The sequence below is a fragment of the Odocoileus virginianus genome, chromosome 11 (genome assembly GCF_023699985.2).
Source record: "Odocoileus virginianus isolate 20LAN1187 ecotype Illinois chromosome 11, Ovbor_1.2, whole genome shotgun sequence".
NCBI classification, from domain to species: domain Eukaryota; kingdom Metazoa; phylum Chordata; class Mammalia; order Artiodactyla; family Cervidae; genus Odocoileus; species Odocoileus virginianus.
In genome coordinates this window covers 34,471,765-34,488,420 of record NC_069684.1, presented here as the reverse complement: position 1 = coordinate 34,488,420, position 16,656 = coordinate 34,471,765, and the positions used below count along the sequence as shown (strand labels likewise).

At 40.9% G+C, this 16,656-nt stretch overlaps 1 protein-coding gene across 6 annotated transcripts in view; it reads left to right on the top strand.

The window, feature by feature from the left end:
• Nucleotides 1-16,656, top strand: part of RERE (arginine-glutamic acid dipeptide repeats) — a 405,272-nt gene that overhangs the window by 229,258 nt on the left and 159,358 nt on the right. For all 6 annotated transcript variants that reach the window (XM_020913245.2, XM_070474246.1, XM_070474245.1 and 3 more), the window contains 2 exons: nt 5,130-5,235; nt 6,673-6,769. In XM_020913245.2, coding sequence (XP_020768904.2) covers nt 5,130-5,235; nt 6,673-6,769 — 203 coding nt within the window. The remainder of the gene's footprint in view (nt 1-5,129; nt 5,236-6,672; nt 6,770-16,656) is intronic.

Below are 16,656 nucleotides of genomic sequence, written 5' to 3'. Positions count from 1 at the left end.
GGGATTTTCCAGGCAAGAGTACTGGAGTGGGTTGCCATTTCCTTCAAAAACCTTCCAGTTGAGCTGTCTTTTCTAAACCCACACGGTGATGAGTTTTGTCTTCTCTTAAACTCTTTACCTCCTTAAATTTACATTCATCCCTCATGTCAAGAAATCTGGGCCAGGTATGTGGACAGATCCATAATTCAACCCAGAGTCGGCCTGTCTCCTTTCCTGCTCAGAGCCACTGAGACTTCACTGTAAGCAGATTGGATGTGCTGCTGTTTGATGGTTTTCATGCTGGTGCCTCCTACCACCTGGAAGCAGTCAATACATTTCTTTTTCCTTAAAGAAAAAGCGGTGGAAATACTTCCTTCCCAGTGGCCTCTTCTCTGTGTTCAGAAGTATACCCCAGGACGCCTTCACTTGGAAGGCTTTTCACCTCTTCCTTCTTCATTCAGCATTGTGTTAAAATGTCTTATTCATAAGCACTTTGACCTTTATGCAGACTTCCAGAGTCAATGATGAGGCATATTTGTTAGAAATACTTGATATATTTCTTGAATTGTTGCAAAAGTGAAGAACTTTCCCCCAATTTGCTATTTGGTGTGTTTTTGTATTGCTGTTAGGAGCATAATTTTGGATCTGTGAAAAGCAAAATTTATAACCAGCCTTTTAATATAACTTCTCTCTTCATCTGTAAAACAGTGATAGTGATATCCAGCATTTATTGAGAGCCAATCCATCCTACTTATATTCATTTATTTAATTCTCACAATCTAATGAGTTATAAACTATTATTTTCCCTCATTTTATGTGTGAGAGAATTGAGCCTTGGAGAAGTAATTGGCCTTAAGTCACACAGTGCAGTGAGTTGCAAAGCCATGATTCAAACCCAGGTGGTTTGTGTTGAATCAGATGATCTCCAAGTTCATGGCTGCCTTTAATTGTGATTTTGAGCAGGTCTTAGCCTAGTGAAAAGGTTAAAGAAGATGGAGATTTCTGGTTGAGCAGTACCCATGGATCTGAGGTGGCTGAGGGAGCGAGTCCTATGCTCTCTACTCCCTACTGCTCTTCCTCAGTGCACAGCATCAGCTTCTGTGGGAAAGCATGTTTTAATTTCGGAGACTCCTGAGGATGGTAGTGTTAGGTAACACCATTGTGTGATACAAAGGAAGCACGAGGGTGCTTTCCTGGTCCCACTTTATCCACTTGGTTTCATCTAGGGAAGAAGTCTGCTGCTGCTGCTGCTAAGTCGCTTCAGTCGTGTCCGACTCTGTGCGACCCTACAGACGGCAGCCCACCAGGCTCCTCTGTCCCTGGGATTCTCCAGGCAAGAACACTGGAGTGGGTTGCCATTTCCTTCTCCAATGTGTGAAAGTGAAGTCGCTCAGTCGTGCCGGACTCTTAGCGACCCCATGGACTGCAGCCTACCAGGCTCCTCTGTTCATGGGATTTTTCCAGAAAAGAGTACTGGAGTGGGGTGCCATTGTCTTCTCCGGGGGAAGACGTCTACACATAAGCAAATAGGATGGAACCAGACCATAGAATCATCCTGTTCTGTCCCTCACTTGTCAGATGGCAGATGACTCCACCAAGGTCACCCCCAGCTGACTGGTGACTGCGGATAGCACCAAAATCCTAGGTTACCTGACTTTAGTCTAGAGTCTCTGAAGCAACACAGTGCCTCCCTTTATAGACATTTCATCTTCAACTAAATTCCCAGCCTATTTAGGAAGATTGTGTCCATTACAGCTATTTACTTCCGTTCAGAAATTCTGTTTTACACTGAGCCTACCTCCCTTTGTTGCGTTCCATCTGTGGAATGCAGTCTGGAGGCTTTGGTAGCACAATGCCGCCACTCCCTGGTTGTCAGGTAGTATTGCACTGGGAAACTCGGTAGGTTTTCAGCTCCCTTTGTAAAGGCTGATAATAGGAGTAGTAAATCCAAGTGCAAACAGACCAGAGTGGTGATTCTGTGTGGGTGGAGTCATTAGGTGTGCCTGGGTCAGAAGATAACACAGATGTTATACCTCAGAGCATCACCAGAATCACTGGCTTGGTTCTGAAAAAGAGGCATTGTCTGATTGCCCATTGTTAATACTTTTAAAAAGTTATTTCCATTGCCTTCACATTTTCAAATATGTTATGTTTTTTCTGCATCTTCTGAGATGATCATGTGGTTTTTATCTTTTGTTAATGTGGTTGTGTCACATTGATTGATTTGTGTATGTTGAACCATTCTTGTGAACCTGGGATGAATCACACTTGGTCATGGTGTATGATCTTTCTTATGTGTTGTTGGATTAGGTTGGCTAATATTTTGTTGAGAATTTTTGTGTCTATATTCATCAAAGATATTGGCCTGTAACTTTCTGTTTTTGTGGTATCTTTATCTGGCTTTGGTATTCATACGTCTTAGATGTGTTGCAGAAATAAATAAAAGTATAACTTTTAGATTAGTGTTGCTAGAATCACTGGTTGATCTGAATTCCTTTGTGCTCTATCAGGTAATTCATTCCTGTGAGTGTTGAAGCATCTGTTAGTAGCTGAGTGGGTAGACATCACTGTCATCTCCTGGAAGAATCCATACTCTGGAGAAGACATCACTCTGACAATTCTCAGCAAAGTTCTTGACGTTTTCTGTGAAGCACTAGTTGGAGTCACTTACTATCAGAGGAAATAGTACTCTTGGGTACCTGCTCAGCTACAGTGTTTTTATGTGTCCTTTTAGGTAGTTTTCCATAATCCTGTTTTACAGAAACGGTAGATGAAGAGAATCTTAGTAATGTGCTCAGAGTCATGTGACAGGGAAGTGATGGAGTGGGGATTTGAACCATGACAGACATTCCTTCCCCTCCTTGTAGTCCATGTTCCCAGCACAGCAGTGCTTGAACCAGGGTTTAGTCTTAACATTATGCTTTAGCTTTCCTTGAAAAGGAAACCATTAGACCATTGGTTTTCAACTGGGAGTATTTTGTACGGGAAGGGGACATTGGCAGTGTTTGAAGACATTGTGGTTGTCACAGTGAGGAGGGAGGGGTGCCTCTGGCAGTGACTGGAGGCCCAAGGATGCTGCCTCACATCTAACAGGGTGCCGGGCAGGCTGTGCAACAGGCTCATCTGGGTCCAATGTCCATGGTTTCTAGCTCAAGAGACCCTGTAGTGGACAGTGTATTTACTTAAGTGGGTTTATCCCTGAGAACTGCTGCCCAGGCTCAACCCCTCCTCCTCTGGCGTGTCTCCTTCTGTCCCTGGTGCCTGCTCTCGTCTTGGTCTTGCTCTTCATCACCCTGCCTTGGGAAGAAACCGCAGCCGTCCCACTGCTCTCCCATGGCCCACCATTTTGGATCTCACTGCCTGTGGCTTTGGTCAGCTGTGCAGATAGAAGACCCCACTTGTTAGAAGCTACCGAAGGCCAAACCCCTGTGAGATTCAGTTCCTCAGGGTCACACAGAATGCTTTCCTGGGCTGCAGGCAGGTGGACCGTGCGTGTGTGTCTTATATATGTCCTGTGCTTCTCTATCTTTGTGTCTTTCTTAGATCTCCTCCTTTGCCTAGAAAAAAATTCATTGAAATGTTTCCCATTTTCCTCCATGTCAGATGTTGCTTCCTTCATAATCCCTTGCTGGAAGTAATTGCTTCTGTCTGTAAATTCCTGTCTATATACAAACTCCTATACTATATGTAACATGTATTCTTTTAATGCAGCCTACTGATTTGTCCTCCTTTTCCCACCTGCAGTATAAATAGTATAGAAGATAAAAGTGCAAAATGGATAAAAACTGAAAAGTACCCATTATGTAAGGTTATTCTTTGTATGCAATCTGTTCTACTCAAACTAGTAATGATGCCCTGTATTTGACACAGTTAATTGTGGAAGTAAGAATCCTAGTGTGTATAGTATTTTCTTTGGAACAGTGGTTCTTCACATTTGAGTTCAGTCGAGACTTCTGGCAGTTGTTTTCTTTTTTCTTTCTGGTTCTTCAAATGGCTTAGGTATTTTAGCAAAAATAGTTTAGAGCCATCCTGGCCTTTTAGTGAAGACGTCATATCTTCTCATTTATTAAACCTGAAGGATCTACTTCATTAGAGAAAGCTCCTCTGACATACTTTAGGCTTTGGCCATCTCTTTTATAAACATGAAGTGTTTCTCGATGTTTAGCCCTCATTCATTTCTGACTGTGGACTTGGGATGAGAAGGTAGAGGCTGCTGAGAGGACTGGTGTTGCACTCACCTTGGGGAGGTCTGTTACAGCTCTCAGCTCAGTTGAAGAAGTGTTTTCTGAGGCCCTGGAAGCCGTCATTTACTGAGATGCTTCTCAACCAGGTGCACAGAGGTGGTCCCTTCAAGCACTCCACAGCCTTCAAATGGAAAGAGACAGTATTTGGTCCTTTATTCTTTGAATGAACTAGAAACAAGTTAACTTTCAGAGATAACGTGGTTAAGTATGCCACACACATCTATAGAACCCTGATAATCAGCGGACTCTTCCTTATTCATAAATATTTATGTCTAAGGTGTTCTGTTCTCAGGATATTCCAAGATAAATGAGATAGGATCTCCCCTCCACGAACTCAGTATCTTCCTCACCAGTGATAGTTTGCCGTGTTCATTGCAATAGAGCAATAAATGACAGAAAAAGGGAGGGAGGATATAGTTCAGTCTGGGTGATTGGCAGTCCTTGAAGAGATGTGTTAGGTCTTGCTGGGTAAATTCTTTCTGATTTATTGCCCTTAATGGCCTTGACAGTGTACCGAAAACAGTTTATAAATATTTGAAAAACAATTAAATCTTAAGATAGAAAAAGGATGTATTCATGTAGTACTGCATAGTTAATGTTAAATTAAAAAAAATAACACTGAATGAATTAGTTAATTAAACTGGGGAGATGTATAGATTCAGGTTTGGTTTCCTTTGTTTCCTGAAATTGAGGGATAGAGTCATAAGGGTATTTTGGCTGGGATTTTTCAGAATGTAAAAATTGACCTCATAATTAACTTGTCCATATTTTTGTGGTGCTGGTAGTAATTGTGTGTCCCCTCCTCTGCCTGTCCGCCTGTTCCCAGGGGCTTTTGATCGTGGGTATGGTATGCGCCTATGGGCGCCTGCAGTCCTGTTCCTAATGCTGTTAGATTTTCCTTTTCAGAGTAAGAGGGACCATCTACTCATGAACGTCAAATGGTACTACCGTCAGTCTGAAGTCCCAGATTCTGTGTACCAGCATTTGGTTCAGGATCGACATAATGAAAATGGTAAATATCTCCTTCTGGTTTGATCGTTACACTTTCTTAGCTTTGGGCAAAGTTCTTTCTAAAAACATTCCATTAAATGGAGATAACCACTGTCCAAAATTTTCACTGAAAAAACATTTTATAAATAAAGACTTTACTGGAGTGTTCACTTTTTTGTTGGGTTCTTTTACTGTTTCTGCCTTAAAAGAGAAGCAAACTGACCATGTGCAGGTAGCATCTTCTGCTTGAACTTGGAGTAAAGATACATTTTCAGAAATTAAAGTAGCTTCATCTTCTTATTCCTTTTTCTCACCTAATGTTGAACTAATGACATTTAAAATCCTATAGAATTGCATTGTTTCTTTTAAATAACTGTATTTTTGAACTTCTCTGAATTCAGGGTTGTGAACTTCACAGTTTTCAAAGCAGAGCTTTCCTGAGTATTTTGAAATTTAGTTTGAGTATTGACTTTTAGAACAGTAGGAAGGTAGTTCAGAGCATCTTTTATTTTTTTCTTCCACTCGAATTGTAGTTTCTACCCAATAACTATTGGCATATGAGTATACATATGTAATATATACATATGTAGTGGACATATGAATGTACTTTACATAAATGTACATTCCATTTGTTCAGATGTGTAGTAGCTTCTTTTCATTGACTTCTTGTTTTGAAAGGTGCTAGTCCTCATTCTAGCTGATTGACATTTGTTACCCATTATTTATATGCTTTAGGGGTTGTCACTCCCCACTTCTGGATGAGGAAATCAGGGCTCAGAGAGGCTAAGAGAGTTGCCGAGACTGCCTGTCTTCTGAGTGGAGGCCCCAGGGCAGGGGTCCAGCTCTTTGGCCTTTATAGCTGTGGTTGTCTCACTCCTTCACAGTGCTTTGGGAGATGAGTTTTGAGTCAACAAACCAGTGGTCAAAAACAATTTTCTTTTTCTTTTTTTTTTTTTTTATTAAGTTCACATTAGAGGTCAAATCTGTGAGTGCAATAATATGCAAACAACTTTGAAGAATAATAGTCTTCTATGTTTTACCATTTTTTCTTTTTTGAAACTATTAAAAGTTCTGTTAAAGCAGTTAAATGATGGTTCTTTTTTAAAAATAGCAATAAAATATAAGATGCACAAGATTAGTAAGATTTTTTTTTTTAGTGATTAGCAGGTTGCTAAAGTATGATAGTTGTTTCTTTTCCCTTCTTTCATTTTGTACTTAAGCATTTCAGCAAATGGTGGGATCTTACGGGCAGAAACATATTCAGCAGGACACTTTTTCCTGTTATTTCTGCTGTTTGTTATTCCTCTTTTTGGTTTTGCTGACCAGGACTGGTTATTTATTGTGCTTTTTATAGTAGAAGTGGAACCTGAAAGAAAAATTTTGTAGAATTTTCCTATTTGGGGAAACTCAGTTATAATATTTTCCTAATTAATTTTTTCTTGCTTTCTTTTTTGGACAGATTCTGGAAGAGAGCTTGTCATAACAGACCCAGTTATCAAGAACCGAGAGCTCTTCATTTCTGATTATGTTGACACTTACCACGCTGCCGCCCTAAGGTAAGTGCCCAAGATGCGTGGTCCTTCTGTGGAGGAGAAGTCGTCAAACATGCAGGTAGAGAGTCTGAGCTGTCCGGATCTCATCTGATACCGTAATACCAGTCACACTCCACCTGTGGTCTCAGCAAGCTGGCACTCGCATGAACTTTGTGGATTGTTGGGGTCTCAGAGGTGGCCTTTGTCTTCACTAATCTGGGTGGAGGGAAAATCTATATCTTTTTCTTCCTTCCTTCCTCCCCTACCCCCTGTAGTTATGTATTTTATTTCCTTGAAAATTTATTGCTGAATTACTTACGGTGAGGTGTTACACAGATTGGGCTTCCCTGGCTTCTCAAATGATAAAGAATCTGCCTGCAGTGCAGGAGACCCATGTTTAATCCCTGGGTTGGGAAGATCCCCTGGAGGAGGAAATGGCTACCCACTCCAGTATTCTTGGCTGGAGAATCCCATGGGCAGAGGAGCCCGCCAGGCTCCTCTGTCCATGGGGTCACAAGGAGTCGGACATGACTGATTATTATATAGAGTACTGCCTGAAGATTCAGTCTCTGCCACTAGAAAAGTGTTAGTCGCTCACTTGTGTCCAACTCTGTGCGATCCCATGGACTGTAGCCTGCCAGGTTCCTCTGTCCATGGGATTCTCCAGGCAAGAATACTGTAATGGGTTGCCATTTCCTCCTCCAGGGTATCTTTCGCATCCAGGGATCAAACCCACATCTCTTGTGTCTCCTGCATTTTGGCAGGCGGATTCTTTACCGCTGTGCCACCTAGGAAGCCCATTACTTGAGAATGTGGAAAGTATATTGAAGATTTTATTACGAGGTAATGTTGCTGCTAGTCTTAATGTCTTCAGTAATAATGCCAAAAAAGTGACCATGAGCTTCATACCCATTGGTATTTTCTGTCCCTTTCAAGAAAAAGATACCTATTTATTCTGGTATATTTTGTTTATGAGAGGAAGAGTGGGGGCTTCTTAAGTGGTAAAGAAATAAGACAGGAGATTTTATTATACCTTTTCCCCCATTGGAAATAACAAAAATGGTGAAAGAACCACTTTCTTTGTTGAAGAATACAGTTTAAAAACAAATCATAGGGATTTGCTGGCATTTAGCTACAATGAGATAGAGTGATTTCTTTATTATATTGCTCAGATGGTATTCAGCAGAACCATCTGGAGCCTCTTGTGTAAAGCTGCATAGCTCAAGTCAGTTATTTCAAGGCAAAGTGTAGCAACTTTTAAGACAGGGCAGGTTTGGGCAAACTTCTTTGGTCAGATAGTCTTTCATGGTCTCTAAGTGCAGCTACTCAGTTCAGCCATTGTAGTGCAAAAGCCAGAGGCAGTGTGTAAATAAGTGAGATGGCTGTGTGCCAATAAAACTTTACTTGTGAACACTGAAATCTGAATTTCATTTAATTTCCACATGTCAGGAGATGCAAGTCTTCTCTGATTTAATTTGTAGCCATTTAAAAATAGAAAAACCATTCTTAGTTCTCAGGCTGTACAAGAGCAGGTGGTAGACCAGCTTTGGATTGCAGACCGTAGTCTGCCAGCCCCTGCTATAAGGAAAGGCATGTATGGGATTAGATTCGGCTTCTTACAGAACTTGAGATACATGAGAATTCCTCTAGTGTTTTATAAATTTTTTTCAAAATTCCCCCAAGCTTTTCATGTCTTCTTGGGGGTAGTTTTCCAATCTTAAACTTGCACACTGGACAAAGTGAATTAATGGAAGGTTGGACAGATTGATGGAACCATTGAACGGTTAGCCAAGACAAGTGGATTGATCCTGGGATAATTTTGTACCTGTTTTGAATGCTTCCCCCCCGCCCCCAGCCCCCCGCAATCTTATTTCTTTGACTGAGGTGGATGATTTTTAATCAATTTAGAGTTTAAGTTAAGACAAGTAAGTATGTGAGATAAGTGACTCTGGTTATTAAGTGGACTTTTATATTTTTGCTTACAGTGAATTTATTTGAAAATTTATCAGAGACTGATAGTCAGATCTGCACAGTCATTTTATACTATTTTAGCATTTTTAGAAGAACCAGTTGTTCCAGATAATTCTAGGTGGAGCCAGATGAATGAACTTTGACTCGGTTTGTAATCAGTATCTTCTGTAATTGTATTTGTCATCATCTCTTCAGTGGCCAGTGAAGAGCTGGACTGCTGTGGTGGTGATCCCTTATCTCCTTTTTGCTGTGTATGCGACTAGAACCCTTATTGATTAGCTTTTTTTCTCGTGTGGCATTTTCCTTTAAAGAGATCATGAGGTGGTTTTACAAAACTGGCATCTTAAATTTGATTTTTGTCTGCTTCAAACAGAGCATCTCTTGGGTGACTTGACAGTTGGGTTTTTTTTTTCCCAAGGACACCAGATGAATGTGAGCATCACCACATGGTTACTGGTGATCGGTTATAGTAGCTGCTCTGCAACCCTTGTGGGTGTGTTGACATTTGTCTGCATCTGAGGCTCATCTGGGGGTTCTTGCTTTTGCTTAATAATCCTGGTTTGCAGTGGCAGAGTGCTCACTGTAGGATCATCTTTGATAAAAGCAAAGGTGAATAGCAGTGCCCCCAGGAATCTCTATTCCTTTTCTCTTCACTAAAGCTAGATTACTTTAATTTTAAAGTATGGGGGTGGGGGTTAGGCTTTCATTTTTTAATTCCAATTCTTCGTTCACCGTTTGGCCATTGAAAGAATTTTTTTCATTCTCCGCAGGTAAAAAGCAGTAGTGCCAAAAATAAACTTCAATTTTGAAAGAGGACAAATAAAATAGTCCATAGGCACATGAAAGATGATCAAATGAATGTACTGAAAAAAACCATGGAGGACAAAAAAGAAAGAAAAAGAGCGATAGTGCTTACTTAGCACCATTCTTCTCAGAGATCAAAGTGCTCAGTTGTGTGGATTCTTTGGGCTTACAGAGCTTCTGAGGGGGCTCTGGCCCTTCCATTCACTCAGGAGGAAACCGATGTATAACTTTCTCTTTCAAGCTGGTGCTGGGGTTGGGCTGTAAAGGCCCAGAGAGCTTTGTCCTTTCACCATCACAAATCAAAAGGAAAACAGAACTCCTAGGCAGCCTCTCTGTGTAAATGGAGCCTGTAGCATTCCCCGCGTGCCCCCCACCAACCAGATTTATTCCCAGAAGATATGGTGGGATCTTCACTGTAGTAGAAATCTGACTTGAGGTCCAGCATTATTGCTATGCTGCTGTTTTTGAATTCTTGCCTTGGCTATCCCCCATTCCTACCTTTCAGGCTAAGTTTGTATAAGTGTTTATTTTCTTTTCTTCTTTACGTTGATCACTAACCAGGTAGTAATATTGTGTTAATAGTCTTTTTGAATTCTCCTTACTCCCAGGTATGTATTTTTGGCTGACACTGGTGTGATAGGAAAAGATCCAGATGGAAATTAGGAGACTTCAGCTTGAATCCTGGCTCTGCTCCCTGGTTTCACGATGAAGGTCATATTTGTTAACCTTAGTGCCTTCTTTTTAACAAACTTTTTAAAAAAAGGTCATGTGATTAAGCGACAGAACCCTGAACTGGTTCTATATCCAGTAAGGTACAGAGCATGAAGAAGTCTCTTGCAGAGTATCTCATACTCGGTAGCCTGAGTAGTGCTCATGAATCTGAATTGGGTTCTTAAAGGCATAAAAGGATGAAAATAAAAAGTGAAATGAAGTACTGTTCTGTGTTGAGTTCTTGGAGATACAGTTGCTTCATTTCTCTGTGGCCTCTGGGATGACTTGAGTGGATTCTCCGACCACTTCAGGCATGGGGAGAAGTGTTCAGCCCCAGGAGCCATCTCCAGATGTTCTGAGAATCAGCAGATTAGCTAGATTAAGCTAAATAATAAATGTAGCTTGCAGTTTGTTTGCTGTTATAGATTTTTTTCTCTAAGGATAATATTTTATTGACATCAAAGGATCAAGAGTGATTGTTTTGTGATTGGATTATGAACATGTGACCTAAACAACATTTTCAGGTCACTTGTAACAGAAGATTCTCAAGTATTGATAGAGGAGGGCAGACAGGAGGTCACAGCTGTCTCATCAGCTTGAGAGCTATTTTCCAGCCTTCTGATTATCTGTGTCCTATTGGGAAAAAAATATCCAAGGTAGGTCAGGTTATGTCATCTAACCTAGGAATTCACTGTCATAGGAATGTTTTAGAGTGAATTTTTTGGAAGCCCTGGACCAGGAAACCTTGAACTATGTCTTTTGGGCTTCTGATTGCCCCCTTTTCAACCCAAATCAAATTATCTGCTTACTTTGTTATGGGCAGCTAGAACCACATGTGTGTAGTAATTGAAACAGATTAATGTCGTCGTGGTACAGCTCCTCAGCCCTTCCTTAGAGTTTACGAAGTTCCTTTAGCTCCTGCAAGTTCCCTCAGGGCTCTCGCGAAGCCTCAGAGCTCTTAGTGTTGCAACCTAAGACCCATTTTCCAGCTTCAGTCCACAGTTCTTTTTGTATGTGAAATAACTCTGGCCTACAGCATTTTTATTGTTTTTATTGTTCTGTCTGTACATGCTTAGAACTTCATTAGATACCATAACTTGCCAGCCATTTATTTCTTTATTCATTCATCATTTAACACATCAGTGAGCTACTCATAGGGGGAGGGATCTGTAGTTGCTGGGAACACCTCACTGAATAGTATGCTGTCTTTGCCATTGAACACGTCATAGTCTTTTAAAAATTCTATTGTTTGGAGCTACTTTTGGACACGAAGAAAAGTTACAAATACTGAATTTCCATGTATCTTTCTCCCAGTCTTCATTTGTGTTAGCATCTTATGTAATTACAGTATAGTTATCAGAACCAAGAAATAGCATTGGAACAATGCCATTGAACCAAAGACCTTATTTGGTTTTCATGGTTGCCTTACTTCATTTGGGTTGCTAGAAACAAAAGACCATAGACTGGGTGGCTTATAAGCAACAGAAACTTAATTCTCAGAGTTTTGGAGACTAGAGGTTCCAAGTGTGTTTGTTTGTGTCTGAGGCTGCCCGTGTGTTTGAGTTCTGGTGAGGACCTGGTTCTGGTGTGCAGACTGCTGGCTTCTCCCTGTGTCTTCACATGGCCCAGAGCAGAGGGGGTGGTCTGACTAGCACCACAAATTTCCTTGTACGTTCCCCTTTTATTTTTTATTTTTATTTTTGCCATTGCTCACTGCATGTGTGACCTTAATTCCCCAACCAGGGATCAAACCCACGCCCCCTGAAGTGAAAACAGTCTTAACCAGGGAAGTCCCTCTCCTTCCCTTTACCGATAACTTCTTTCTTCAACAGTGAAACACTCAGCTTTTATTTTTTTTTAAATATATTTATATTTGCTTATTTTTATCCAATTCTTTGATACACTTAGTTTCAGAATTTGTTACCCATGCACCTGTGAGAAACAAATTTATTGACTGTATCTTAGTCTTTAGTCTTATGTACAGTCCCTGGGGTCACAAAGAGTCAGACATTTCTGAGCGACTAACACACTTTTTCAGATAGTGTATATTATGGACAGGAGCCTGTTTTCTCAAATTATTCAGGTCAGTTATGTTTTTCATCGCTCCCTAGGTGTGCTTGTATTATTTATTTATGGTATAGCTAGGTTCACTTTTGTTAGAGTTTCATCCCAACTTTGGTTGCTCTTCGTTGATTTGAGCTGTTTAGTTGTTTGGTGAGGGAGGTTTTGTGGACTACTGCTCTGGCGTGCCATGTTCCCCATTCCCCATTTCTTCCCTCCTCTTGCCTACCTACCTGGTATAGATAACTGATCCCATTATTTGTTAGTTTAGCCTTCTTTTTTTCATAGATGAGCAAGTACATGTCTGTTTTCTTGTACCTTCTTCTTTCTTATGTGAAGGACGGCATACTCTCTTGCACTCTGCTGTTTTTTACTTCGTGGTTCTAGAAATCGCTCCATGGCAGTTCATTCAGCTCACTCTCTTTCACAGCTCTGTAGCATTCCACCGTGTGGCTGTGCTGTGGTTTATTCACCTGCTCTCTTGTGTAGGTTGTTTCCAAGATGTTTCAATTATAAACAATGCTGCAGTGAGTATCCTTGTGCATATGCGAGTCCTTATTATTGGATGAGTATCTTTAGGGTGGATTCCTAGGAAAAGGGTTGCTGAATTGAAAAGTTTAGGTATGTATGTTTCCCACCCTGAGAGCGTATACCAATTTGCATTTCCTCCAACAATGTCTGAGGCTTTCTGTTTCCCGGCAGAATGTGTTATGTTATTTTAAAAACCTTTGCCTGCCTGATTGATAGATGAGAAATAGTATCTAAGTGTTGTTCTACTTTGCTTTGCTAACAGTGAGTGAGTTTGAGCATATTTTCATTTCTGAAGGATATTTTTGTCTATATTTCTATGAATTATCTGTTTATGTCTTTTCTGTGGGTTTTTATCTTTGTCTCTCCCTTTCTAAAAGTTCTTAATATGCCTGTTGCAGATATTTTCTCCTACTTCTGTCAGTTTTCTTTTAATTTTATCATTTTAAAAACTATGCAAAGCTTATTTCTGTTTAGCCAGACTTACCAGTCTATTCTTTCATTCCCTCAGGACTTTGAGTCATAGTTAGAAAGTACTTACTTATACCATTTTTTCTTTTTTGGGGCATTAGGGGAGCTGTGTCAGGTCTTTGTTGCTTCTCTAGTTGCATTTCAGAGGCTTGGTTGCACTGTGGCAGGTGGGATCATAGTTCCCTGTGCGGAGATTGAACCTGCATTCGCTGCACAGGAAGGCGGCTTCTTCACCTGTGGACCACCAGGGAAGCCCCCTTACCCCACATTTTATAGAGGCATTTTACCCGTCTGGCCCACCCAGTACCGTTGACTGTCTTTACCTCAGTGGTTTGAGATGCCCCCTTTATTTCCAGTATGTATTCTGGACTTGCTGTTCTGTTTCCTATTGTCTGTTTATGTGCTGGTGCTACACTCTTAATTATAGAGGCTCTATGTGTGTGCTCAGTCATGTCTAACTCTTTGCAGCCCATGGACCACAGCCTGCCAGGCTCCTCAGTCCATGGGATTCTCCCAGCAAGAATTCTGGTGTGGGTTGCCATGCTCTTCTCTAGGGAATATTCCTGACTCAGGGATTGAACCCACATCTCCTGTGTCACCTGCACTGCAGGTGGATCCTTTACCACTGAGCCACAGGGAAGCCCATAGAGGCTTTATAGTATGTTTTAAAAGTTTGGAAAAATGCCATGTTGAATTTTCCTATCCATGAATAGGGATGTTTTCCCATTTGTTTGTGTTTACTTTTGTGTCTTTGAGGAGTATTTAAGAATATTTCTTAAGCACTTAAGACAATTAAAATTTAAAAGTGGCAAGGCAGGATTTAGTGGCAGTAATGTTGTATATTGTTGTATTTAGAGCAACCACTAAAACTGTTGAACCATAGTTCAACAGAACGTGAACTGTGAACTTCCAGATGTTCAACCTGGATTTAGAAAAGGCAGAGGAACCAGAGATCAAGTTACCAACATCCATTGGATCATAGAAAAAACAAGAGAGTTCCAGAAAAACATCTATTTCTGCTTTGTTGACTGCACCAAAGCCTTTGACTGTGTGGATCACAAGAAACTGTGGAAAATTCTTCCAAGAGCTCGGAATACGAGACCACCGTACCTGCCTCCTGAGAAATCTGTATGCAGGTCAAGAAGCAACAGGTGGAACTGGACATGTAACAACAGACTTGTTCCAAATTGTGAAAGGAGTACGTCAAGGCTGTATATTGTCACCCTGCTTATTTAACTTATATGTAGAGTACATCATGTGAAATGCCAGGCTGGATGAAGCACAAGCTGGAATCAAGATTGCTGGGAGAAATATCAATAACCTCAGATACGCAGATGATAACCACCCTTATGGGAGAAAGCGAAGAAGAACTAAAGAGCCTGTTGATGAAAGTGAAAGAACAGAGTGAAAAGCTGAGCTAAGACTCAAAAAACAATCTTCAAAAAACGAAGATCATGGCATCCGGTCCCATCACTTCATGGCAAATAGATGAGGAAACGATGGAAATAGTTTGCATTTCCATGGAAATAGATGGGGAAACTTTATTCTTTTGGGCTTCAAAATCATTGCACGTGGTGACTGCAGCTATGAAATTAAAAGACACTTGCTCCTTGGAAGAAAAGCTATGACCAACCTAAACAGTATATTAAAAAGCAGAAACATTACTTTGTTGACAAAGGTCCGTCTAGTCAAAGCTATGGTTTTTCCAGTAGTCATGTATGGATGTGAAAGTTGGACCATAAAGAAAGCTGAGCACTGAAGAATTGATGCTTTTGAACTGTGGTGTTGGAGAAGTCTCTTGACAGTCCCTTATACAGCAATGAGATCAAATCAGTCCATCCTAAAGGAAATCAGTCCTGAATTTTGGAAGGACTCACACTGAAGCTGAAACTCCAATATTTTGGCCATCTGATGCGAAGAACTGACTCATTGGAAAAGACTCTGATGCTGGGAAAGATTGAAGGCAGAAGGGGATGACAAGAGGATGAGATGGTTGGATGGCATCACTGACTTGATGGACATGAGTTTGAGCAAGTTCTGGGAATTGGTGATGGACAGAGAATCCTGACGTGCTGCAGTCCATGGGGGTCACAAAGAGTCAGACATGACTGAGCGACTGAACTGACTGTAAAACTATATAGAGCAATACACTCCATACAGTGTATCAAGATGGAATCTAAAAAACCTTCATATAACCCATAAAGGAAAGCAAAGGAAACGGAAGAACTAGAAACAGAAAAGAAACCTAAAAAAGAAAAAAGTTCTATGCCTGTGCCACAGACATGATAATCCCTCTCTCTCACAGTCTTTTTCCCCCCTCTTTTTTGGTTGAGAGTGGCAGTGATAGCTGTAAACCAGCATGCTACTCTGAGCTGTCTGCATAAGCTTGTGTACCTCTCTCTTCAGGAGTTTCTCTGAGGTTTGCATATCTGGGGTATATGAAGACTTGCTCAATTCTGGGTATAGTTTGAGGGAATGAATTTCTGGCCAGTGTTTCCATTTGTTTCTCTGCTTGTATGAGGAGGTTCTCTCTTCTTTTTCATCCCCTTAAGATGGCCCTCTCCCACTAGCCACAGAGCTGTGTAGGTGGTTTGGTGCCCAAGGCATACCTGTGGGGCATCACAGCAAAGCACTTTCCAAGTAAGTCTTTTCCAGGAAACTCTTGTTGCTGCTGAACAGAAGGACCCTCAAACATGGTGTTTCCCTGTCTTTAGAAGCATCACGTTAGATATGGGGAATGCAGAACTGAGGAGGCTGTGAAAGCAACTGTTTCAGCAAGGTGGGCGTGATGGCAATTTTCTTCTAGCAGTCTCTCTGCCTCCATTTCACAAACACTGTCAAATAATGTACTGTTCTGAGCTAGAGCATAAAGAAAGGAGAGCGCTGGAGAAAAAATACTGAGTGCTTAAAATGGTACATATGTACACACACTTTAAAACGTAAGCTCTTCAATACCAGATGATATGAAACATATTTCAGAACGGATGCCAGCCAGTTAGAACCAACTGAGCGGTTGAGGGGCTTCCTGCTCAGGACAGCCCTGTCTTCACCTCTGCCCAGTACTCAGGGCTCCTGAACTAGCAAGGACAGCTGCAGCTCTATGCTGATGACACTTGCTTTATTTTCTCCCAGTACTTTATATATATATATATATATATATAAATTCAGAATTTAAGTTTACATTTTCATAAATTTTGGCAAATTTGGTTGACCCCAAATAAGACATGAGATGTTCCCATCATCCCAGAAATTTCCCTTTAGCAGCTCTTCTTGCTAAACTTCCCGCCCCAAAACAGCCACTGTTCTGATTTCTCCCACCATCAATTCCTCTGTCCTCTTCTAGAACTTCATATAAACAGAATCAT